Source organism: Mytilus galloprovincialis, chromosome 11 (genome assembly GCF_965363235.1).
Source record: "Mytilus galloprovincialis chromosome 11, xbMytGall1.hap1.1, whole genome shotgun sequence".
Taxonomy (NCBI): Eukaryota; Metazoa; Mollusca; class Bivalvia; order Mytilida; family Mytilidae; genus Mytilus; species Mytilus galloprovincialis.
In genome coordinates this window covers 51,801,026-51,828,617 of record NC_134848.1, presented here as the reverse complement: position 1 = coordinate 51,828,617, position 27,592 = coordinate 51,801,026, and the positions used below count along the sequence as shown (strand labels likewise).

Below are 27,592 nucleotides of genomic sequence, written 5' to 3'. Positions count from 1 at the left end.
TGATAGATTGACTCTGACACCATGTCTATAGGTCACAGTATCATTATTGTTACGGGATAAATAATCTGACTGTGATAGATTGACTCTGACACTATGTCTATTGGCCAAAGTACCACTAGTGGTACAGGATAAATCATCTGACTGTGACATATTTACTCTGACGCCATTTCTATTGGTCAAGGTATCATTATTGTTATAGGATAAATCATCTGACTGTGATAGATTGACTCTGACACCATGTCTATAGGTCACAGTATCATTATTGTTACGGGATAAATAATCTGACTGATAGATCGACTCTGACACCATGTCTATAGGTCACAGTGTCATTATTATTACGGGATAAATCATCTGACTGTGATAGATTGACTCTGACACCATTTCTTTTGGTCAAGGTATCACTATTGTTACAGGATAAATCATCGGACTGTGATAGATTGATTCTGACACTATGTCTACAGGTCACAGTATCATTATTGTTATAGGATAAATCATCTGACTGTGATAGATTGATTCTGACACTATGTCTTTTGGCCACAGTATCACTAGTGGTACAGGATAAATCATCTGACTGTGATAGATTGACTCTGACGCCATTTCTATTGGTCAAGGTATCATTATTGTTACAGGATAAATCATCTGACTGTGATAGATTGACTCTGACACCATGTCTATAGGTCACAGTATTATTATTGTTACGGGATAAATAATGCATTTACGTTGGATAACTGTATATTGATTTGGGGTATGATCTACATATCATATAAGAATAAGAATAAGAATAAGAATAATTTTATTGCATCATACACCCAAAAGAGGGTCAACGCAAAACAAACAAGTTCACAACATAAAGAACATAGACAATTATAGTCCAATGATAATCACAAGATAACAAAACAAATACAAATACATAATACTATCTAAAACATGAAATACATAGAAAAAATAAACGAAAAACAACAATCAAGTTTACAGGGTCAGAGTTTGATATATAAATATGCTATTGAGAATGTTACATTATTAATGGTCAATTATTATATTAAATTTAATCAATTCATTTGAAAGTTCACCTTTCAAATAAGTTCCCAAATGAACCCCGGAAATTTGTCTCCTGGTTTGATCTGCAATAACGTTTTGACGTCATATTTTAAATATTGTATATAAGTATAGGTCATTCTTTCTTAAATATTTATATAACTATAGGTACTGAATTTCAGTGAATGTTATATTAAAATGGGTACGTTTTTTGAGGCAAAAATGGCACACCCCTACCAAAAAAATATCGAAGTTAATACAACACATCTCAAACAATCTTTCATTTCTAAAGTAAATCATTTTTTTAAAATTTCAGTTCTATAAGGGACTTACTTACTTTGAAAGCAAAGAAAGGGGACTGGGCACTGTGTGTTTGTTTTTTGTTGTATTTTGCTTAGATTTTGTTTTTTCGTTTTGTTTTTATTTATTTTATTTATTTGCTTATTTGCTGTTGTTATATTTTCATTTATCTTTTTTTAAGATTAAAAGTGCCGGAAAGAAGGAGGAGGGGGGGGGGGGGGTGTCATTCAGATTCTTGAAAAAAAAACTAATTTGTCCAGACAACGGCGACGACAAAGTATTTTTAAGTATCCTATATGACTGTCCATTTTCAATGGATAGTAACATGTAAAATTTAAAAGAAAATATATTTTTGAGATCTGAAAAATAAACCAGTTAAGACTTTTGTCGTGTTCTAAAAAAATGGTATTGCTAAAAATTACTAGGAAAATGAGAAGGCTTTCTTCATATGTAATCCCCGTTTCAGAATCCTTGGAATTGACCCAAAAGGGGTAAGAGAAACAAAATTCAAAATCATGCAGTTCAAAAGAAGGCTCGCAATATATTTGTTTAAATCTAATGAAGTGTACATTACATTTATGGATTTTTAGGGTCATCGGACGCAAAAATGAAAATTGAAATGTCAAAAATTCATACGCATTTAAACAACAAGCGTGTTACATATAATGACTCCTAAAGGACACCGTAATTAACACCCCTGAAGAAATCAGTAGAGGACTTTGCTATGCACTTCACGTTACCCGTAGCAAAATACTGAACATCCATTTTAAGTGAACTAAGATGATCATATTCTGTGAACTATAGACATTTTGGTATTAAATGAGACTCTAGTAGGGATCATCCTGCTTGCCCTACATTCTCAGTTTTAGATTTTAATAGATAGTTGCCAAATTTTATGCAGTGTTTCTCCAGCCAGTGGAGGAATTTACAGAACAACAACACCCCCAGAAAGGATACGTTACAGGTCAGACATTTTAAAAGTTTTTGTTGTCTTATTTTAGTTTTCATTTTTTTTTTTATTAAATTTGACTATATACTGCACAATTATTGTAAAAAAAACACAGCAAAAGCGTACTTGGTATGTCCTACGTGGAGATTGTAAGTTCTCGTTGATGTTACAAGAAACAGTAAAATCATAAAAAAAAACTTCAGATCATAGATTTATTATCTATGTTCAGATTTACTGATTACTCGAATTCATGTCAATTTTTTCATGCAAGTGGCTCTCCGTACGAACAATTCGTACGGCGAGTCCCAGGGCTCCTAGTACGAACTGCCATATAGATGAAACGTATACGAATTTCCAAATTTCGGTCTTGGAATAAATCCCGTGAATGGTGCATTGACTTTGACCCAAAAAAATCATTATGTCGAAATATAAAATCATTCAATTGATAGACTAGCCTGATGTTTAGATATTTCAATAAATCGTTGTCAAAGCCTATCCCAGCACCCCAACTCCATAGATCATAAGGTGTTTCGAACATCTATTTAGACCAATTAGAATTAACTAATTGACCATGGCCATGTCCATCGTCAGGAGCCCAAGCCATTGCATAGTGACACTTATTATAAAAATACTGTAATTTTTATTAGGGGCTCAAAAAAATTGATCTGCACTGATTTTTCAAACTTGTTCTAGACATTGCTGACCTTCGATATAAATTCTATAAATATCTTGCAAGAATAGTACACAGGAGAGCACTTACAAGACTGGATGGATGCAGGGTATTTCTATGTCCCTTGCAATGTGTCAAACAGGGGATGATAAGTAATGGATAATAGATGAATTTCACCATTCTTGCATTTTCTAGTACATTTCCTATGTCACAATAATGTTAATATATATACATATCTATATATCTAGCTCTGATGCTGTATAAATAAACTTTTTGTTGCTTTGTTCTTGAATTACAAAATGTTGTGGCAACAATTTCACTAAGATTTTGTACTAAAAAATAAATGTATTTTAAGAGATTCCACCTCTAGGTGTAATACCACCATTGATTTTCCCCTATTGGTCTTTGTTAAATTTGCACTTTTCAAAAAATTGTGCAGAATTTATCTTTGTTTCAAATAAAGAAATACTTGGCATGAGTAAAGTTTTATCCTGTCCAGTTCTATAGAAAAAGTTTCACATAACATTTCATTGCATATAAGAAATATACAATCATTGGAAGTTAACCAATCAAATTTCTCCCCTTATTCTATCTGTGTACAAGGTTTAGTAACCATGTAACCTCAAGATTACAAAATTTTCTATAGAAATCAAATAAAAAATAATGGTGTTTTGAAATACCCAAGACATATGTTTATGACACAGAAATAGTTTTACTGCAATAAAATGTAGAATTAATTACCTACAACGGTCAAATTCAAGGGAATATTTTTTAAGACCTACTTTCGTATGCAACCGGATGTGACGTACCATGATTTGGTGGTATTACACCTCTATATTCATTACTATGAATCAACTTTGGTATTCACTTTAGCTTTGATAGGGTGAGCAGATTCTAGTAACACAAAAGGCAGATTATACTTTTGATATTCCTAATCTTTGTCGGTTTCCTAAACGTAGAAAAGCTTTTATCAGCTGGCTCCTCTCCCTTGCCTTTAATATATCATAAGGTCCAATGAAATGCAGAGTAGCTTTGTCTTCTGGACCTAATTTATCTTTGATATGATTACAATACCTGGGTGATGTAGACAGGCATGTTATCAGTATCTGAAAAGAAAAATCAGTTATACTTAATTAGTATACCACTAGAAAGTTACTTGTTACCTGCCCAAGAGATGGTATAAAAGACACTTTAAAGTTCTGATATTTGTGAATATAGCACACTGGAAAAAAAGTAGAAGTACCCAGTGATCTTGCTCCACAAAATGATACCCCTCCCCCTTGCAAAGTCCATGATTTGCTAAGGGGAAACCCTAAAAATAATTTTAATAAAAAAATTAAAGAACCTCACATACCCCACACCCCCACATTGTCACTTAACAAACAAAATCTCACCAGATTCCTAAGTTCAAAGACTCATAACTCTACAAAAGTCAACTGATAAAAATTTTCTTGTGGATATGCACAATTAACATATAATGTCCTCATAAACTACAAAGTTTCAACTGTTGCAGTAGTATAATTGGGCCAAAAAAGTTCTAAGGGGCATAACTCCTAGAAAAAAAATTGAATCGTAATTTCCTGCAATAAGCTCATCTACATATTAGTATGTCCTTATTATCTACAAAGTGTCATGAAATTTTGTTGTGTGGTTTCAGAGAAGTTGCGATGACAAACTGTTGCAGTAGTATATTTTGGCCAAAATTCTAAGTTAAAGGGGCATAACTCCTACAATAAAAATTGAATCATAATTTCCTGCCGATATGCACATCTACATAGTAAGTCCTTATTATCTACAAAGTTTCATGAAATTCTGTTGTGTGGTTTCAGAGAAGTTGGGATGACAAACTGTTGCAGTAGTATATTTTGGCCAAAATTCTAAGTTAAAGGGGCATAACTCCTACAAAAAAAAATTCGTAATTTCCTGTCGATATGCACATCTACATAGTAAGTCCTTATTATCTACAAAGTTTCATGAAATTCTGTTGTGTGGTTTCAGAGAAGTTGGGATGACAAACTGTTGCAGTAGTATATTTTGGCCAAAATTTTAAGTTAAAGGGGCATAACTTCTACAAAAAAAAAAATCGTAATTTCCTGTCGATATGCACATCTACATAGTAAGTCCTTATTATCTACAAAGTTTCATGAAATTCTGTTGTGTGGTTTCAGAGAAGTTGGGATGACAAACTGTTGCAGTAGTATATTTTGGCCAAAATTCTAAGTTAAAGGGGCATAACTCCTACAAAAAAAAATTCGTAATTTCCTGTCGATATGCACATCTACATAGTAAGTCCTTATTATCTACAAAGTTTCATGAAATTCTGTTGTGTGGTTTCAGAGAAGTTGGGATGACAAACTGTTGCAGTAGTATATTTTGGCCAAAATTTTAAGTTAAAGGGGCATAACTTCTACAAAAAAAAAAATCGTAATTTCCTGTCGATATGCACATCTACATAGTAAGTCCTTATTATCTACAAAGTTTCATGAAATTCTGTTGTGTGGTTTCAGAGAAGTTGGGATGACAAACTGTTGCAGTAGTATATTTTGGCCAAAATTCTAAGTAAAAGGGGCATAGCTGCTACAAAAAAAAAAAAATCGTAATTTCCTGTCGATATGCACATGTACATAGTAAGTCCTTATTATCTACAAAGTTTCATGAAATTCTGTTGTGTGGTTTCAGAGAAGTTGGGATGACAAACTGTTGCAGTAGTATATTTTGGCCAAAATTCTAAGTTAAAGGGGCATAACTCCTACAAAAAAAAATCGTAATTTGCTGTCGATATGCACATCTACATAGTAAGTCCTTATTTGTTGTGTGGGGTATAATAAACTGCTGACACAGAGAAATGTCTTGCTGTCAGCAGAAAATTCTGAAAAAGACAATTTGAGGGACAGCAGCATTGACAATTAATACGAAGTCGCTAGACCATGACATCGGGGCAGGGCATCCAAATAACTAAACTGATTTGTACTGATAGTAATGCAATTTTATAGAAAATATCATTTATCTATCAAAAGGGATCATTAATTTTACTGGACTGAAAGTATTGATCATTTAAGAGTTGATCGAAACATTTTAATCAATAAGCTATATATTAACATTACCTTTGTCTCATGGAGCAAAAGGCCAAGACATTGTTTTATGAAGCAAGAATTGCCTAGTCCAATGATCAGCTGTCCAACATGTTGGCTAAATCCTCTTATCTTTGATGGATCCATAGTTTGAAGTGTCTCCTTATCAATAGCCTCTGGTTTTTGTCTAGTATCATGAATCTTTTGATCAACTAATGAATCATTGGTTGAAACTTTAACCTAAGAACAAGGAAAACCATATAGGACCCACTAATTCATAATTAATAACTACTGTACATTCAGAAATTATTGCAAGGTTTCTTTATACAAATAATTTGACTGGTTTAATATCGCAATAATAACTAGAGGCTCTTAAGAGCCGGTGTTGCTCACCTTGGTCTATGTGTTGCAGTGCATATTAAACATAGGACACTCTACATTTTTTAAGACAAGAATAGAATTCATGACAAAACTCTCTGTTTTTGTGTCAGTGACTTGTTTGTAGAACTTACTTTACTAAACATTCTTGCTTACAGTTATCTCTATCTATAATGAGCTTGGCCCAGTAGTTTCAGAGCAGAAAATTTTTGTAGAAGATTAACTCCTGAAGTGGTCAATTGACAATTTTGATCATGGTGACTTATTTGTAGAGCTTACTTTGCTGTTTACAGTTTATCTCTTTCTATTATAATATTCAAGGTTATAACCAATAAACTGCTTCGCTGAGCGCAGCTGGATACGCCCCCAGAGGTCCAACCCTGAACAGTTGGGGCAAAAATGGACACAATATTCAAGCTTGATACAGGTCTGAATTTGGATTGTAATTAAATATTTGACATATTATAGGTTTCTGAATAAATGTAGCCAAAGAACTTGGAATTGGTTATATGAATAAAACCCCAAAACTCGGAAACGGTAATTCTGAAATTTATAAAAAATGAAAGGGAGCTCACGTCAATAGATATAAACAATTCACCAAAGTTTCATGCATATTGGTTAAAGTTTTTTTGAGTTAATGTCCGACATGTTGACGAAGGACTGACGGACAGACGGTCAACGGTATACCATAATACGACCCGTAAACGGGCATATAAAAACTGCAAAATTTCCTTAAAATTAACAATTCAGGGGCAGCAACCCAACAACAGGTTGTCTGATGCATTTGAAAATTTCAGGGCAGAAAGATTTGTACCTGATGAACAATTTTACTCCTTCTCAGATTTGCTCTAAATGCTTTAGTTTCAGATATATAAGCCAAAAACTGCATTTTACCACCAGGTTCTATTTTTAGCCATGGCAGCCATCTTGGTCAATGGGTGTAGTCATCAGATACATTTTTTAAAGAAGATACCCTAAGCATAATTTAGGCCAAGTTTGGTTTAATTTGGCACAGTAGTTTCAGAGGAGATTTTTGTAAAAGACTACAATAAAATGCTCCGCTGGGCGCAGCTTGATACGACCGCAGAGGTCGAACCCTGAACAGTTGGGGCAAGTATGGACACAACATTCAAGCTTGATACAGCACTGAATTTGGATTGTGATTAAATATTTGACATAGCATAGGTTTCTGACACAGAATGTGCTCTAAGAACTAAAAAATTTTTTAATTTACCTATTCAAACCATATCATTATCATTTGCTTTTATATATAAATCAGAAATAACCAATTTAAAATGGAAAATTTTAAAGTAAAAAAAAGTAAAAAAAAATCCCCCCCCCTTATTTTGTGAACCCCCTTATGATTCATCACCCCCAAACTCAATCCCAGCCTTCCCTTTGTGGTATGGTACCTTGCAGTACAATTTCATAGAGATCTATACACCTGAACACAAGTTATTGTCTGGAAACTAGAAAAATGCTTGTTTTTTTGGCCCCTTTTTGGCCCCATATTCCTAAACACTTAAAGCAATTACCCCCAAACTCAAACCCAGCTTTCCCTTTGTGATATGGAACCTTGTAGTACAATTTCATAAAGATCCATACACTTACACACAAGTTATTGTCCTGACTCTAGAAAAATTCTTGTTTTTTTACCCTTTTTGGCCCCTAATTTCTAAAATTTTGAAGCAATTACCCCCAAAATCAATCCCAGCCTTCCCTTTGTGGTATGGTACCTTGCAGTATTATTTCAGAGAGATCCATAACTTGAACACAAGTTATTGTCTGGAAACTAGGAAAATGCTTATTTTTGGCCCCCTTTTCTTAAACATTTGGGCAATTACCCCCAAACTCAATTCCAGCTTTCCCTTTGTGATATGGAACCTTGTAGTACAATTTCAGAAAGATCCATAGACTTACACACAAGTTATTGTCATGAAACTAGAAAAATGCTTGTTTTTTGCCCCTTTTTTGGCCCCTAATTCCTAAAATTTTGAGGCAATTACCCCCAAAATCAATCCAAACATTCCCTTTGTGATATGGAACCTTCCAGTACAATTTCAGAGAGATACATACACTTGCACAAGTTATTGTCTGGAAACTAGAAAAATGCTTATTTTTGGCCCATTTTTGGCCCCTTATTCCTAAACGTTTTGGGAAATTACCCCCAAACTCAATTCCAGCTTTCCCTTTGTAATATGGACCCTTGCAGTACAATTTCAGAAAGATCCATACACTTACACACAAGTTATTGTCATGAAACTAGAAAAATGCTTGTTTTTTGCCCCTTTTTTAGCCCCTAATTCCTAAAATTTTAAGGCAATTACCCCCAAAATCAATCCAAACATTCCCTTTGTGATATGGAACCTTTTGGTACAATTTCAAGAGAGATCCATACACTAACACACAAGTTATGTCAGGGAGTTACAAAAATGCTTATTTTTGGCCCCTAATTCCTTAACTGTTGGTACCATAATCCCCAAAATCAATCCCAACCTTCCTTTTGTGGTATTGAACCTTATGGTAAAATTTCATAGAGATCCATTCACTTAAACTAAAGTTAGAGTGCGAAAACCAATCGGTCTTCGGACGACGACGACGTCATACCAATATATATATATATATATACGACCACAAATTTTTTTTGCGGTCGTATAAAAATTTACGAAAAATTGTGAAAAAATGACTTTAAAGGGCAATAACTCTTTTTGGGGTGAATTGACAATTTTTGTCATGTTTGACTTATTTGTAGAGCTTACTTTCATGACTTTGCTGAACAATTTTTCTGTTTACAGTTTATCTCTATCTATCAGTCAGGGGCGTTACTTAAACAAGTTATTTTTTTTAATTACCTAATATATAAGTAATTTTTTATTTTAAAAATAATAAAATTACTTAATAGAGTTATTTTAATTTTCAATAGAAACATAGACTAAATGTAGTTTTCATGATTTTTAAAACACCATTTTATATGATAAAATAAAGAATTTATCAGATTTGAGAGGAGTATAGAGATAAAGGGTTACTTTGAAAATAATGACAAAAATATTATTTGAATAAGTTATTTTTAACATTTTTGAAAAAAAATAGCAATTACACTTACCTATTAAAGGCACATAATTGAATTAGGTTACAAATTATAAATAACTTCAGGTCTTAATTAATTCACAAGTATCAATCTATTTATATCAGTCTACCTTCAAGATTTTAGAGGAAAATGATAATTTAATAGTCCCAAGAGACCAATCTTTGACCCAGAAGCGTGGTTATGAAAGATAAGTGCATTGGAAAGTTAATTAGTGTTTCTGAAGAATTAGTTTTTATATATCAAGGGAAAAATAACCAGATAACTGTGAAAATTATTTAAAGCTAGTAAAATCTGTATTCTTAAACACCTATAAAAATAATATTTAGAAAAATAACTTATATAAGTTATATTTAAATTAGCCTCGTTTTCAACATTACTTGTATAGGTAATTTTAATTGTTACTTGTTTAAGTAATGGCCCTGACTGATCTATTATAATATTCAAGATAATAACCAAAAACTGCAAAATTTCCTTAAAATTACAAATTCAGAGGCAGCAACCCAACAACGGATTGTCTGATGCATCTGAAAATTTCAGGGCAGATAGATCTTGGCCTGATGAACATATTCACCCCCATGTCAGATTTGCTCTAAATGCTTTAGTTTCAGAGATATAAGCCAAAAACTGCATTTTACACCCATGTTCTATTTTTAGCCATGGTGGCCATCTTGGTTGATGGGCGGGGTCATCGGATAGTTTTTTTATAACTAGATACCCTAAGGATGATTTAGGCAAAGTTTGCTTTAATTTGGACCAGTAGTTTCAGAGGAGATGATTTTTGTAAAAGTTAAGGGACGACGACGACGATGGACGCCAAGTGATGAGAAAAGCTCACTTGGCCCTTTGGGCCAGTTGAGTAAAAATTGCATTCTGATATCTGATACATAGTTTATATTTTCATGGTACATGTTCATGGATTTTAGTTTTTTGAAAAAAATCAGTGGAGAAATTTTAAGCCATCTGATATAAACCTTCGATATAAATTCTTTAAATATTTGGCAAGAATAGTACACAGGAGAGCACTTACAAGACTAGACTTAAGAAATCTGCATACATTGGAAATGAAAATTAATTGTTGACACACAAGCCTGAAATTTTTTTACTTTATTTATATATGAAGAAGTACCTCTGCAACTGTCATTATCTGTATCTGTGTTACATCCGTTACATCAAGCATTTCATTTGATGAAATTATGAAAGTTAAGTCTGGAACTGCCACAACACGTACATCCTTGATCATGGTTTCCTCGACCAATCCTATACTACAAAAAGAACCATTTTCAAAATTAACCTTTCATCATTTTCATATACAGGGTACCAGGATTTGATAATTTAGGTCGAGTCAATCGATTGCGATCTTGTTTTAATCAGTTATTTAAGGTGGTTACAATATTTCATGGATTTTAAATATGTCAAGGGCTAAATATTTTTGTGAGGTTTTTTGTTCATGCTTTTCTTGTCACTGATTTTGATCTTCCTTAATGTTTATAGGACAAGGTACAATTTGGGGTAAAATTTTCCTTAACATAAACTGTAATCCAATGAAATATTTGGCTTCTATTCTTGTATGAAATATTTGCCTTTCATTGGTTACACAACCATAAATAGAGGCTCTAAAGAGCCTGTGTCCCTCACCATGGTCTATGTGCATATTAAACAAAGGACACAGATGGATTCATGACAAAATTGTGTTTTGGTGATGGTGATGTGTTTGTAGATCTTACTTTACTGAACATTCTTGCTGCTTACAATTATCTCTATCTATAATGAACTTGGCCCAGTAGTTACAGTGGAAAATATTTTGTAAAAAATTACAAAAATTTACAAAATTTATGAAAATTGTAAAAAAATGACTATAAAGGGCAATAACTCCTTTAGGGGTCAATTGACAATTTTGGTCATGTTGACTTATTTGTAGATCTTACTTTGCAGTACATTATTACTGTTTACAGTTTATCTCTATCTATAATAATATTCACGATAATAACCAAAAGCTGCAAAATTTTCTTAAAATTACCAATTCAGGGGCAGCAACCCAACAACGTGTTGCCTGATTGGTCTGAAAATTTCAGGGCAGATAGATCCTGACCTAATGAACAATTTTATCCTGCAAGATTTGCTCTAAATGCTTTGGTTTCAGAGATATGAGCCAAAAACTGCATTTTACCCTATGTACTATTTTTTAGCCATGTCAGCCATCTTGGTTCGCGGGCGGGGTCATCAAACACATTTTTGAAACGAGTTACCCTTATGATGATTGTGGACAAGTTTGGTTAAATTTGTCTAAGTAGTTTCAGAGGAGAAGATTTTTGTAAAAGATTACAAAAATTTACGAAAAATGGTTAAAAATTGACTATAAAGGGCAATAACTCCTTAAGGGGTCAACTGACCATTTTGGTAAAGTTGACTTATTTGTAGATCTGTCTTTGTTGAACATTATTGCTGTTTACAGTTTATCTCTATCTATAATAATATTCATGATAGAAGTTTCCATGTCAAAATTAGACCTTCTTATTCAGTGACTCATACTATAGTAAGTCATTTTTGTGTTTGAAACAATTGACAAAGGTATCAACTAACTGGATCTGGATGGTAAGTATTACTTTTGATTTCACAGCACTCACTTCATACTAACAACATTTCACTTGAGCAATCTGCTAAAACATTTTACCAGTTGATCAGTTAGTTGGAGAAGAAATCTAACTGCAATTTGGTAAACTGTTTTGGCCATTGCTATTGTGATACCCCAAAGGTCACTGGATAAGCACAGTAATAAGTTTTTTACATCTTGTGTTGAAAACCTGAGGACTGACAGATGTATGAGCAAAACTCATGATTATGCAAAATTAAATCAATTTGTACAAAAGAAATTTACTAAGTCAGAACAAGTAAAATTTTCAATTCCACCAGTCACAATAAATGGTCTATTTAATGAGATGATCAAACTTGACATTAATAAATCCACCGGATCTGATAACATAGGACCAAAAATTTTAAAATTGAGTGCTCCTTTCATAACGTCATCTTTAACTTACATTTTTAACAGAATAATAGATACAAGTACATTACCCAGTGTTCTAAAGAATGCAAGAGTAACCCCTGTTTTTAAAGCTGGTGAAAAATTCATGGCAACAAATTATAGACCAATTTCTGTACTTCCCGTTTTATCAAAACTTTTAGAAAAGCATGTTTCAAAACATTTGTATGACTACCTAAAAAGATTAGATCTTTTACACCCAGCACAGTCTGGGTTTCGACAAGAACACTCTTGCCAAACTGCCCTTATCAATATCATAGATAAATGGATACAGGATATGAATGATGGTAATATCAACTTAGCAGTCCTGTTGGATTTTAAGAAAGCTTTTGATGTAGTAGATCATGATATTCTCTGTAAAAAACTTGAAATTTATGGATTTGATAATACTGCTGTTTCTTTTTTTAAATCATATTTGAATGAAAGAACTCAACAAGTACAAATTGGTAATGCTCATTCTGAAAAACTTTATATCAAGTATGGTGTCCCCCAAGGCTCCATATTAGGCCCCCTTCTGTTTATATTATACATAAACGACCTTCCTATTTATATGCAAAATTGTTGCACTGATTTATATGCCGATGATTCAACTTTACATCTTTCTGGTAATTGTTATCAAACTCTACAGTCAAAGGTACAAGAAGATTTACATGGTGTAGAGGAATGGTGCAATGATAACAATATGTTCATCAATAAAAATAAAACAAAATATATGATTATTGGAACGAAGCAAAGAGCAATGCCACATTACAATGAGAGTTGTTTAACTATTAACAATCAAGTGATACAATCTTCCACATGTGAAAGTCTTTTAGGCATTAAAATTGACCCTTCCCTCACATGGACAAACCAAATTGATGTGATCTGCTCAAAAATATCATCTAGACTATATCTACTATTAAAGATTAAAAAATTTCTAAATCTAGACTGCAGAAAATTATTCTATAATGGTTATATCTTGCCACTAATTGATTATTGTTGTATAGTGTGGAGTAGTTGTAGCAGTGAGGGTTTAAAAAGGATATTAAAATTACAAAAGAGGGCTGCTAGATTAATACTAGAAACAGACCCATTCGCTCCTTCTGCACCCTTATTCAAACATTTAAACTGGATGACAGTTGAACAGAGAATAAAATATCATAAGTTAGTGATGACATTTAAGTGCATTAAAAATGATGCCCCATCATATCTTACTAACAAGTTTCATTATGTTTCAGACAGAAATCCATACCCCTTGAGAAATGCTGTTCAAGGAAACCTCATACTCCCTAAACCAAAAACAGAATTGTTCAAAAAATCTTTTATGTATTCTGGACCATTCTTGTGGAATAATTTGCCAATACCGTTAAGAAATATTACAAATGTTAATTCTTTCAAATACAAAATAACAGATCATTTATTGAAATCAACCTAGCTATATCAATAATATTAAAAACTGATCATGTCATCATGTTTATTTTTTTCATCACATTTTATCAAGTTGTATTAAACATTATTATCATACTTGACTTTTTATACTAATGTATGCAATGTATATGTTTGCATTTTGTTTGATTTCTCATGATGAGGGCCTCAGGGAAGATTAGTTATATAGCTAACTGTGTAACCCTCTTAAAATAAAGTATTGTTGTTGTTGTTGTTGTTGTTGTCCACTTAAAAAACACACCAAAATGTGTCTATATGAAGTGAAAACATCCATTGTTTATGAATGCTTATCGTGTCAATATTTTTAAATCACTTAAACCTGTCGAGCATTATTAAATACTGATTCGTATTCACATATATGTTGTTTACAAATCCAATCAATATTAATAAAGGAACAGTAGTTTTGTTTTGTTGTTGTTAAAATGGGACAGTAACTATATAATCATGATAATAGCCCAGATACCATTTATGTAGGAAGCAGGCCATGCGATACCCTCCTATATTATTAAGATATTTAACGTTTGGCATCACTGGGGTATATTTGTGCAAAAAAAGTTCACTTATAATTAATAAACGATAAATTTAACTGTACAAAACTAATCAATTACAATTTTTATGTTCATTCTAAGTATGCATGACATATTTGCCACTAAGCAACCAAGAGTTAAATTATGCGTTGCAAATTAACAAACCGCGTTGCACAAACTTATGCTAATCAAAGCATTGTCAATGTTGTGATCCAGCCATATTCATAGCTAGTCTGATATTCTTCTAACCATACTTTTTTTTTCTCTTTTCATTTCCAATCTTACTATAAAATTTCTGTGTAATTGTCCAAATGTAGGGAATTTCACAATATTGATGCAAATATTGATATATTTACATATTGATATGTCAATTTTAGACTCTGTCAGATTTTTTTTTAATAAATGGTGGTACAACAGGTCATGAGATATTAACTGTGGTGAATTAAGACTGGGGTTGTTTCCAATTAATACTTACACCTTTGAGTGTAATTATTTGAAAATCATGACATTTGATAATCATACTGACTCTTACTTGCCAATTGAAAGAATTGGAGTTATACCATTTCAAAAAAGTGTGGGAATCAACTTAGATCTATTAATACACATGTTGACCCAAATTTCGTTGAATAACAACTTACACAAGCATAAGATACTTATATAAAACAAAATTCTTATCAACTGATTCAATTGATGTAAAAATACTTTTTCAAAATAATTCATAAATAGTAAATCATTATAAATTTTGATTTACAAAGGAACTATATGCAAGTGTATATCTAAAATAAAAGGGTTGTTCGTCCAATCTTTTCTAAATTCAAGGGCAAATAAAATGTCAAAAGTTGGCAGTTGATGATTAACATGATTAAAATGGTGTAGAAAGATTCCACAAATCATAAAAACACATTATAAGTTTCATGATATGTCTTCAACTTAGCATGGCTGAATCAATAAAACCACTGCAAGCAAAACGCATTTTTATTGTGCCATTCTTATTCTTATCTGGTGTCTATTTGAAAGCAGAAGTCATTGATATCATCTTTCACTGTGGATAGACAGGATAATGTTCCATGTCTTGGGCATTGGTCTTTACCAAACAGAATACCTTTATTTCCTCCAGATGTCGTTTGATCTGTTTTAGAATCCTGCAACCAAAACCAGACGTCTTTAATCATGTTTTCAAAAATTATTAAATTGCCATAAAAGTTATTGCCTTTACTGAGGACATATTATTGCTAAAAGTTTTGAGATGTTCTGGTGTTTTAAAGCGGACACGCTTTGCAAATAATAATAATTGAACACGTTTGGATCATTTAGGATTTTGAGGACATGTTTGGGCATTGTTGGGGAGATTGACACTTTTGGAAGTGTTACATATACATTGTATCATGTCTGTCTGAATTTCAAAATTTTAAAGAAATAACATTTTCATTCCACTAATTAAGCTTGCTCATGTTGTTTCATTTCTTGTTGTAGCAAGATGTTCGTAAGGAATCTTAGCTGCTATTCTCAATTTAAAAAAAACAATATCTTACTGGTTTTACATGTATGTACATGTATTGTAACACAATAGTCCAGCAATGTGAAAAAAACCCTGAAAAGTCAGTCCTCATTCTGCAGTATGTTAAGGTTAAGCACAAAGTGGTTAAAGAAACAGTCTTGTCAATAGTCATGATAGTAATGGTCAAAATTTATTTTCACCATATTTTTTAAAGAATTTACCTTCCCTTTAGGTTACACATTCTGCAAAACTTCTCCAGCATTGTTGTGAACCTCATTTCTTCCACTGTTCTAGAAGTCAACAACAAATCACGAAGTATTTCTTTTAGGTCATTTTGAAAGTCATGTCTTCCAGCTTCAATATGATGTATCATAACTCTGAAAAAAAAATCCTAATTATTTATATAAGAACTGGACACTGATTAGAGGTGCATAGAATCTGCTGTCGATTTGGAAACTTGTTCTATAATCTATTATTAAGTCAGACTTGGTGTCTATTTGAGTCGTACCTGTACATATATATATGCAAAATCAAATAAATGGGGAATATGTCTATGGGACACAGATGATGCCCCCGCTAGCATATCATATAAAGTTATAAAGGGCAGGGTTTCCCCGAGTCAATTATTTTTTTCGCCAACTTACATAAATATATTTTTCGTTTAAAATGTTCCTTCTTTCTACCCCCCCCCCCCCCCCCCATTTACTTTTTAAAAGATACTATAAAAATAGCAATATAGACATCATAATTTTGACTTCAAAAGTTTATCGGATATACATTTCCCTTCCAGTTGAAGGATAAAGACTAAAGGCAGAGACTTTTCTTACTTTTCAACAGGTTTGGAACAACCCTCCAAATGTGGGATATCCCTTAAATAAGGGACTGTCCCTCAGACAAGGGATCATTTTGCTGTTGTAGAAAAGTAAAAAGAAAAATTTAGCTTTTTTTTAACTTAAACGGGGAAAAATTCATTATATTTGGAACAACTTTTCTTAAAGAGGGGTCCACTTATTTTTTAAAATAAAGAAGATACATGTACATGATGTATAAGTCCAGGAATATTACAAAATTCTTGGACATGTTTTGACCATATAATACCAGATAGTTGTATAGTTCTTTGGGAAAAGTTTCTTCAAATGATATGAATATGTGCCCTTTTGTACTAAAAAGTGGTTTTTACAACAAAACATTTTTTTTTTATCACTTGAAATTGATCCCTGATTTAAGGGATAGTCATTACATTGAAGGGTTACTTATTTGAGGAGTTGTTCCCAACCTGTTGAATATATTTCTTCATAACGACAGTTTTCTTTTCCGGACCATCGTAAATGAAAAAGTTGAGACGTAAAAATATGCTTGAAACACGTGCGTCGCCAAAACGAAAAATAAATAAAATGGATGAAATCAAATCATTATATATATTTCTTTCGCCAAATTCTTTCGCAAATGATGAATTTTAATCGCCACAATTTTTATTTTTTTGCAAAATGCGAAAATGGTGAACGCCAGCGGTAACCTTGAAAGGGACATAACTGAAGAACAGTAAAAGTGACGCTACTCAAATTTGTACTTGATCTGAGTTTTGTGGTTATATGTATTGTGTATAAGTTTTATAACATTTCGTTGAGGCAAACTGAAGGTAGAGAACGGAAACAAAAAATTCAGCAATTATTCCATTTGTAAAGGGGCATAACTTTAGAACAGTAAAAGTGACACCACCAAAATTCAAACTTGATCTGTATTTTGTGGTATTAAGCATTGTGTATAAGTTTCATAACATTTGGTTGAGGCTAACTTTAGTTAGGGAATGGAAATGAAAACTAGTATTTTTTCCATTTGTAAAGGGGCATAACTCTAGAACAGTAAAAGTGACACTACCGAAACTCAAACTTGATCTGTGTTTTGTGGTAATAAGCATTGTGAATAAGTTTCATAACATTTGGTTGAGGCAACCTAAACTAGATTTGATTTGATTTTTGGTGTTTTAACGCCACTTTTAAGCACCGCTTTTGGGCCAATTTTTATTGGTGGAGGGAGCCGGAGTGCCAGGAGAAAACCACCGACCTGTGATAGGAAAACTGACAATCCTAGTCAATTTAGATTGGAGTCCAGTGCACCCGCACAAGCGGGGTTCGAACTCACAACCTCAGTGTTGACTGGCTAGTGATTACAGTAGTAACTACTTAGACCACTCGGCCACTGAGGCCCCTCCTAAACTAGAGAGCGGGAATGAAAAATTCAGCAATTTTTCCATTTGTAAAGGGGCATAACTCTAGAACGGTTTAAGTGACGCCACTGAAATTTAAACTTGATCTGTGTTTTGTGGTAATAAGCCTTTTGTAGAAGTTTTATAACATTTGGTTGAGGCAAACTAAAGTTAGAGGACGGAAACCAACTTTGGGAAGTAAGCCAAAATATTTATTAAATGGAATTTATTTTAAGATGTTGCATTAGAATGGAGATATCTGTATTGTATTTCGTTGCTAGGTAAACTCAATTTGTGACAGTCAAATCTACGTTTCACGAAGGCCAAGCTTAAAATACAATACAGATATCTCCCAATTACAGATATTTGAATTTTAATGAGGGCCGGTAAATAATGAAAACTTATAAATGTAAATAAAATGCTCCGCTGGGTGCAGCTTGAAACGACCACAGAGGTCGAACCCTGAACAGTTGGGGCAAGTATGGACACAACATTCATTATAAGCTTGATACAGCACTGAATTTGGATTGTGATTAAATATTTGACACAGCATAGGTTTCTGACACAGAATGAATGTGGTCTAAGAACTTAAAAATATTTTTAATTTGCCTATTCAAACCATATCATTATTATTTGCTTTTATATATAAATCAGAAATAACCAATTTAAAATGGAAAATTTTAAAGAAAAAAAATGGAAAAAAAGGAAAAAAAAATCCCTCCCCCAAATTTTTTGAACCCCCTTATGATTCATCACCCCCAAACTCAATCTCAGCCTTCCCTTTGTGGTATGGTACCTTGCAGTACAATTTCAGAGAGATCCATATATACACTTGAACACAAGTTATTGTCTTGAAAGTAGAAAAATGCTTGTTTTTAGGCCCCTTTTTGGCCCAAAATTCCTAAACGTTCAGGGCAATTACCCCCAAACTCAAACCAAGCTTTCCCTTTGTGATATGGAACCTTGTAGTACAATTTCATAAAGATCCATACACTTACGCACAAGTAATTGTCCTAAAACTAGAAAAATGCTTGTTTTTTGCCCCTTTTTGGCCCCTAATTCCTAATATGTTTAGGCAATTACCCCATAATCAATCCCAGCCTTCCCTTTGTGGTATGGTACATTGCAGTACAATTTCAGAGAGATCCATACACTTGAACACAAGTTATTGTCTGGAAACTAGAAAAATTCTTATTTTTGGCCCCTTATTCCTAAACGTTGTGGGCAATTACCCCCAAACTCATTTTCAGCTCTCCCTTTGTGATATGGAACCTTGTAGTGTTGTGATATGGAACCTTGTAGTGTTGTGATATGGAACCTTGTAGTACAATTTCAGAAAGATACATACACTTACACACAAGTTATTGTCATGAAACTAGAAAAATGCTTGTTTTTGCCCCTTTTTTGGCCCCTAATTCCTAAAATTTTGAGGCAATTACCCCCATAATCAATCCCAGCATTCCCTTTGTGATATGGAACCTTGTGGTACAATGTCAGAGAGATCCATACACTAACACACAAGTTATGTCTGGAAGTTTTTTTTTGTCCCCTTTTTGACCCCTAATTCCTTAACTGTTGGTACCATTATCCCCAAAATCAATCCCAACCTTTCTGTTGTGGTATTGAACCTTATGGTAAAATTTCATAGAGATCTATTCACTTAAATTAAAGTTAGAGTGCGAAAACCAATGTGTCTTCTGACGACGACGACAACGACGACGACGCCAACTTCATACCAATATACGACCACAAAAATTTGTTTGCGGTCGTATAAAAATGGAAAAAAAATGGTAACATTTGTCATTTCCATGTGTAAGGGCAATAACTCCCATAAGAAGTTGTCTGACAGTTTTACAGCTGTGAGGTTTAATTATGCATACAAATTTTCCAAAATGCTAAAATTATCACTGATACCTTTATCTTACATTCATTTAGAGTATTTTCCTGAAGAAATAACTGTGAAGAACTTCTTAAAAGCAATCGTGCTTTGAAAACGTACACAGATTTAACATATCCGTCTCTGGTCCATGTTTTACCATTGTCAAGTCAACATCCAGTATTAGAAAAATGTGATTTTTAAAATATAAAGCAAAGTTGTTGAGAACATAATGTCTGTCACCATGCTGGTGACGATTTGTCTCGGTGCTGAAGTGTCTAGAATGCTGCAAACTTGACACATTCAGTCAGGGGTACTACTTGTACAAGTTATTATTATCCACCCCTAGTTGATCCGGCCCTATAATAAAATAATAATGAATAATTAACTTCGGCGGATTTGGTGACATATCTGAATCAGTATAAATGGAATTTGTAAAAAGTATCGATGAATAGTGACAGCAGGTAAGTGAAGGATGCCTAATATTACCTTTAGCATGTTTAGAGAAACATTCAGATGAATTACTTTAAATCGATACAAAAATGAGTAATCAGTGTGATTTGTACAATTTGTTAAGCAGCATCGATATCAGTATATGAATATGAAGTTATTTTCCATGATAACCATGATAACTCAGAATACAATTGGGAAAAGTTTATATTCAATTCCGACACATAGAAGAGATAAATAGATATTTACAATCCACTGGAACACATAATAATGTAATTACCATAATGATCATTAGTCTATACATTTGTAATTGGTTTGTTTATTCAACAATTGTCTGATGATCGTGAACCAAAGTAAGGCTGGTCGTAATCACTTAATTCAATTAAAATCATAGCTATTAAAATTTACTAAGAGCTAATTTCCTAATTCTTGTAGAGTAAAACTTTGGTGGCTTGCTTGCTTTGTTTGTATAACAATGTATAAACTTTTAACTCAAGCTTTGACATCTTCAAACAATATATATAGGCATAGTTAAACCTGTATATATTATATTTACATTTAATTGGACGTTATCCCAATAAAATTGTACAATATACAAACAAAGCAAGTAAGTAAGCTAACCTGAAAGTCTTGCTCTACATGCATTAGGAAATTAGCTCTAAATAAACAATTCACAGGGCCGTAACTAGGCCTTGGGAACAGACGAGGCAGGGGTTTAACGGGAGCCGCCGATTGAGGCCCCCTGGCCGAAAATTGTAACATTAATTTATGGTTCGAAATATATCTTGTTACCTCCGTTGTTTGTATCATATTTATCGTTTTGTTTCATATTTACCATATAAAGAACTGTAATAGTCTATCAGAGCCGGTTGACAGATATTTGCCTCGAATTTTGTACCATCAATTATATAAAATTTACAGTAGGTTATATGTCTGATAGTAGAAAATGCGGGACAAGTGTGTGTGGTCAACGTTTTATTAAAAATAACACACATTTTCAATAACACTTTAATAAAGCGCAAAGAGTGGAACCTAGTCACTGTCTGTGAATGCTAGTTTGACCTTTCTTGTGCCACTATTATCCCATCGTCTGACTACTTTCTTTGAATTGAATAATTAATTTTTTTTGCTAATTCTATAAACATGATAAATGCATGTGCGTATTGCTGTGTGTTTGTTTTTCTTACAATGTACATTGGCTAGAGGTATAGGGGAGGGTTGAGATATCAAAAAACATGTTTAATTTTTAGTTCATTTATATATTTCAGAGTTTTATAGTATGACGTCCATTATCACTGAACTACATGTAGTACACATTATTGTTTAGGGGCCAGCTGAAGCACGCCTCCGGATTCGGGATTTTCTCGCTGTACTGAAGACCCATTGGTGGCCTTCGGCTGTTTTCTGCTCTTCGGTCGGGTTGTTGTCTCTTTGACACATTCCACATTTCCATTCTCAATTTTATTACACCCGAATCAATAATGATACAAATTAAATACTCTCTAGTCACCTTTACCATGGTTAATTGTGTGACCGTCTTTATTTCACAAGCCCAAAGTATTCCCACAATACTCCATGGAAATTCAAAGTATCAAGCAATCAAATTGTCATTCTGCCAAGGTCTTGTCCTGTCCGTTTAACATTTGAATGGAATAATCACATACATTTTGTAACTTGCTCTCTATATATAGCTAAAAGAAAGCCTACTTCATGTACTTGCCGTTAAACCAAACAAATCCTCCATCCATCCAAAATAAATGTTTTGTTTTCGAATAGCAGCCAGGTTTGCAGCAAAACATTTGAAAATGCCTCAAATCTTCATTTTATTTGAAAGAGAACTACATACAAATTGTGGGGTGTTTAGGTATTCATGTGTGATCTGTGAATGCTTCTTTAATAATATTAACTGAGCAAGGTGAAGAATTCAAACTATTTTAATTCTGATTTACTTTGCGAACTGACAACATGACTGATAATGTTGGAAATATCCATTATCAATAATTCATTTTCACGGGAAATAAATAATTACAGAACCAAATGCCGGTTTACTGGCGATGGTAATCAGATACAGAGATATTGATACCTTACGTTGAAATAAAAGTACAGAAGCTGCACGTCAACATAAATTACTATTCGAAGTATGCATTACTTAATTCTTGATGTTAAAATGCAAGGATGTGTTCTACCCTCTGCATGCATGCCTAACTTTCTCCATTTTCTTTTTTTCCCTTATTATTTTTTTTTGCCAGCAATTGCCTCGTCTGCCTCATTGTAGTTACGGCCCTGATTCAAGGTCTTTATAGTTGGATCTTTTATTAGAAGTTCTAATAACGTTTGTCAGGACCTCAGCAGGAATATCAACTCTTCCTGCTGCTTTTCAAAGATAAGCATGAAATACATGTACAGCTTTTAAGACTTCTTCTTATATATATCTATAATAATATTCAAGATAATAACAAACTAGAGGCTCTAAAGAGCCTGTGTCGCTCACCTTCGTCTATGTGAATATTCAACAGAGGACACAGATGAATTCATGACAAAATTGAGTTTTGGTGATGGTGATGTTTTGTAGATCTTACTTTACTGAACAATCTTGCTGCGTACAATTATCCCTATTAATTAGGTTTGGCCCAGTAGTTTCAGTGGAAAATGTAAGTAAAAACTTACAAATTTTATGAAAATTGTTAAAATTTACCATAAAGGGCAATAACTCCTTAGGGGGTCAATTGACCATTTTGGTCATGTTGACTTATTTTTAGGTCTTACTTTGTTGAAAATTATTGCTGTTTACAGTTTATCTCTATCTATAATAATATTCAAGATAATAACAAAAAAGCCAAAATTTTATGAAAATTGTTAAAATTTACCATAAAGGGCAATAACTCCTTAGGGGGTCAATTGACCATTTTGGTCATGTTGACTTATTTTTAGGTCTTACTTTGTTGAAAATTATTGCTGTTTACAGTTTATCTCTATCTATAATAATATTCAAGATAATAACAAAAAAGCCAAAATTTCCTTAAAATTACCAATTCAGGGGCAACCTACTAACCAGTTGTCCAATTCATCTGAAAATTTAAGAGCAGATAGTTCTTGACCTGATAAACAATATCAACCCCTATCAGAATTGCTCTAAATGCTTTGGTTTTTGAGTTATGAGCCAAAAACTGCATTTTACCCCTATGTTCTATTTTTAGCCATGGCGGCCATTTTGGTTGATTGGTCGGGTCACCGGACACAATTTTTAATCTAGATACCCCAATGATGATTGTGGCTAAGTTTCATTTAATTTGGCCCAGCAGTTTCAGAGGAGAAGATTTTTGTAAAAGATTACATAGATTTACGAAAAATGGTTAAAAATTGACTTTAAAGGGCAATAACTTCTAAAGGGATCAACTGACCATTTTGGTCCAGTTGACTTATTTGTAAATCTTACTTTGCTGAACATTTTTGCAGTTTACAGTTTATCTCTATCTATAATAATATTCAAGATAATAACCAAAAACAGCAAAATTTCCTTAAAATTATCAATTCAGTGGCAGCAACCCAACAACCAGTTGTCCAATTCATCTGAAAATTTCAGGGCAGGTAGATCTTAACCTGATAAACAAATTTACCCCATGTCAGATTTGCTCTAAATGCTTCGGTTTTTGATTTATCAGCCAAAAACTGCATTTTACCCCTATGTTCTATTTTTAGCCATGGCGGCCATTTTGGTTAATTGGTCGGGTCACCGGACACAAATTTTAAACTAGATACCCCAATGATGATTGTGGCCAAGTTTGATTTTATTTGGCCCAGTAGTTTCAGAGGAGAAGATTTTTGTAAAAGTTAACGACGGACGACGACGACGACGGACGACAGACGACGGACGCAGGACACCAAGTGATGGGAAAAACTCACTTGGCCCTTTGGGCCAGGTGAGCTAAAAACTGCAAAATTTTGTTAAAACTACCAATTTGGTGGCAGAAACCCAACAATGGGTTGCTCGATTCGTCTGATAATTTCATGGCTGATAGATCTTGACAAATTGAACAATTTAACCCCATGTCAGATTTGCTCTAAAAGCTTTAGTTTTTAAGATATAAGCTAAAAACTGCATTTGACCCCTATGTTCTATTTGTAGCCATGGTGGCCATGTTTGACGATGGATCAAAACTTCGGAGTTTCAGAGAAGAAGATTTTTGAAATAGTTTATGACAACAGACGACGAAGGACGCCAAGTGATGGCATAAGCTCACATGGGGCCCTTTGGGCTCCGGTGAGCTAAAAAGGGAGACAATGCCATTTAATATAAGGCAAAATAATAAAAACTAGAGGCTCTAAAGAGCCTGTGTCGCTCACCTTGGCCTATGTGAATATTACACAATGGACACAGATGGATTCATGACAAAATTGTGTTTTGGTGATGGTGATGTGTTTGTAGATCTTACTTTACTAAACATTCTTGCTGCTTACAATTATCTCGATCTATAACAGTACTTTCTGTGGAAAATGTTATTGAAAATCTTCAAATTTTTAGAAAATTGTTAAAAATTGACTATGAAGAGTAATAACTCCTTAGGTGGTCAATTGACTATTTTGGTCATAGTGACTTATTTTTAGTTCTTACTTTGCTGTACATTATTGCTGTTTACAGTTTATCTCTATCTATAATAATATTCAAGATAACAAAAAAAACAGCAAAATTTCCTCAAAATTACTAATTCAGTAGCAGCAACCTAACAACCGATTATCCGATTCATCTGAAAATTCCAGGGCAGATAAATCGTGACCTGATCAACAATTTTACTTCCTGTCAGATTTGTTCTAAATGCTTTGGTTTTTGAGTTATAAGCCAAAAACTGCATTTTACCCCTATGTTCTATTTTTAGCCATGGCGGCCATCTTGGTTGGTTGGCCGGGTCACCGGACACATTTTTTAAACTAGATACCCCAATGATGATTATGACCAAGTTTGGATTAATTTGTCCCAGTAGTTTCAGAGGAGAAGATTTTTGTAAAAGATAACTAAGACTTACGAAAAATGGTTAAAAATTGACTAAAAAGGGCAATAACTCCTAAAGGGGTCAACTGACCATTTCGGTCACCTTGACTTTTTTGTAAATCTTACTTAGCTGAACATTATTGTAGTTTACAGTTTATCTCTATCTATAATAATATTCAAGATAATAACCAAAAACAGCAAAATTTCCTTAAAATTACCCAATTCAGGGGCAGCAACCCAACAACGGGTTGTCCTATTCATCTGAAAATTTCAGGCCAAATAGATCTTGACCTGATAAACAATTTTACCACGTGTCAGATTTGCTCTAAATGCTTTGGTTTTTGAGTTATAAGCCAAAAACTGCATTTTACCCCTATGTTCTATTTTTAGCCATGGCGGCCATCTTGGTTAGTTGGCCGGGTCACCGGACACATTTTTTGAACTAGATACCCCAATGATGATAGTGGCCAAGTTTAGTTTAATTTGGCCCAGTAGTTTCAGAGGAGAAGATTTTTGTAAAAGTTAACGAAGACGACGGACGACGACGACGGACGACGGACACCGGACGCAAAGTGATGGGAAAAGCTCACTTGGCCCTTCGGGCCAGGTGTGCTAAAAATCTTAAAGACTCATTATCTTTAATAAATATGTACAATGATGTATGGAAAAGTTTGACACAAGCTTTCTGTTTTTTTGGTGTTTTTTTTTCGATTTTAAAGACTGAAAATAAAATATATTGACTCTGAAATTAAAATTTTGGGTTATATATTAAAACCACTATATACTCATGATACTGCACAGACTTTAAACCCATTGACAAGGATGATGGTGTCTAAGTAACTGCAATTCAGAATACCGAACATGTTGAATGAGGGCATTTTTTTAAAGAAAATACTTTTAACCATGCTATTGACATTCTTATCTTTATCTATAATCATATTTTTTACTTTTCTTTATTTTCTGTTTTTTTTATATTTTTGGTTTATTTTTCTATTTCAACAATTTCTTTATCATATTGGCTTGAATTTTTTTATTTTGTTCATCTAAAGTTCCTTTCTTAGTGGTCCATTTATAAACATGATAAAACATCATTTCCTTAAGTTCTACATGTTCTAGTTCGTTAATATATGATCATGATGATAAACCTGTCATCCATACATGTTTACTACGCATGGACGGACTTACCGGACAACAACACTTCTGTGAAAACAGAGGTGACCCATTTGTCTGATTGATTTTCAAATCTTTTCAGATATATGATTGCGGAAATAAGATAGTAAAAAATGTACGTAACATTGAGTTTTCAGTGAATAGATTCAAATCAAATTTGATGCAATTTTTATATAATAAAGAAGAAATATACACGATCAAAGCCTTAGATGGGCGGAGTTACCAGACTGCATCGTATCTTCATTTTTATTCCCTATAAATATTTTTTTATATTGGGGCGGATCGACTAAGGGCCCGATTGACATGAAGCTACAAGAACTTGAGAAGTACCTGACTGACATTGCAGTAGTGAATGAAAAGATGGTAATTTTAATTTTACCTGGAACTACTACCCACAGTTTTCATCAACTCTTCATCATCATGGTGTTCATCTGAATCAGCATCAACTTTGGGAAGAAAGTTTTTAACAAGATATTCTATAACTTTAACATGATTTTCCAATTGTTCAAGTTCTTTGACACTTGTGTCAAATGTCAAGTTAGCATTCAAATAATCCATCATCTTGATTAAATCTGCATCGAGGGGTGGCAAAACTGCATTTATATTTGAAAACATGTCGAAAAATTCATCAATGCTCTTCGTGGATGGGTCGATCCAGTTCCAATTAATCTGAAGATTTTCTAGTTCGCTCATCGTCCAATCACTTGTTTCACGCGGAATGTAACTACTCAGTGCAGTTAATTTCTTCTTCTTATCGCTTGATGCGGAATAATAATCGCCATCTGATCTTTTTGTCCACAGTGGATCATCTTCTGAATTTGAGCTGTGCCGTTTGCGTTTGCGTTTAGGTTTCGAGGATGACGCCATGTTGTGCCGAGGATAATTGTTCTCAACTCATCAATATACGGCAGCCGGTACGGTCACA

General features: G+C 33.4%; 1 protein-coding gene across 2 annotated transcripts; it reads right to left on the bottom strand.

Moving 5' to 3' along the window:
• Positions 1-776: 776 nt before the first annotated feature.
• On the bottom strand, positions 777-27,592 carry LOC143052359 (uncharacterized). 2 transcript variants are annotated; one of them, XM_076225367.1, is made up of 6 exons: positions 27,047-27,592; positions 16,200-16,355; positions 10,618-10,753; positions 6,059-6,265; positions 3,785-4,060; positions 777-3,318 (listed from the first exon to the last, which is right to left on the bottom strand). In XM_076225367.1, the coding sequence occupies exons 1-5, from the start codon at positions 27,532-27,534 to the stop codon at positions 3,869-3,871; spliced, it is 1,179 nt and encodes a 392-aa protein (XP_076081482.1). In that variant the 5' UTR covers positions 27,535-27,592; the 3' UTR covers positions 777-3,318; positions 3,785-3,868. The 2 variants fall into 2 exon arrangements, with proteins under 2 accessions (XP_076081482.1, XP_076081483.1); XM_076225368.1 differs by lacking the exons at positions 777-3,318; positions 3,785-4,060; positions 6,059-6,265; positions 10,618-10,753 and adding an exon at positions 15,438-15,622.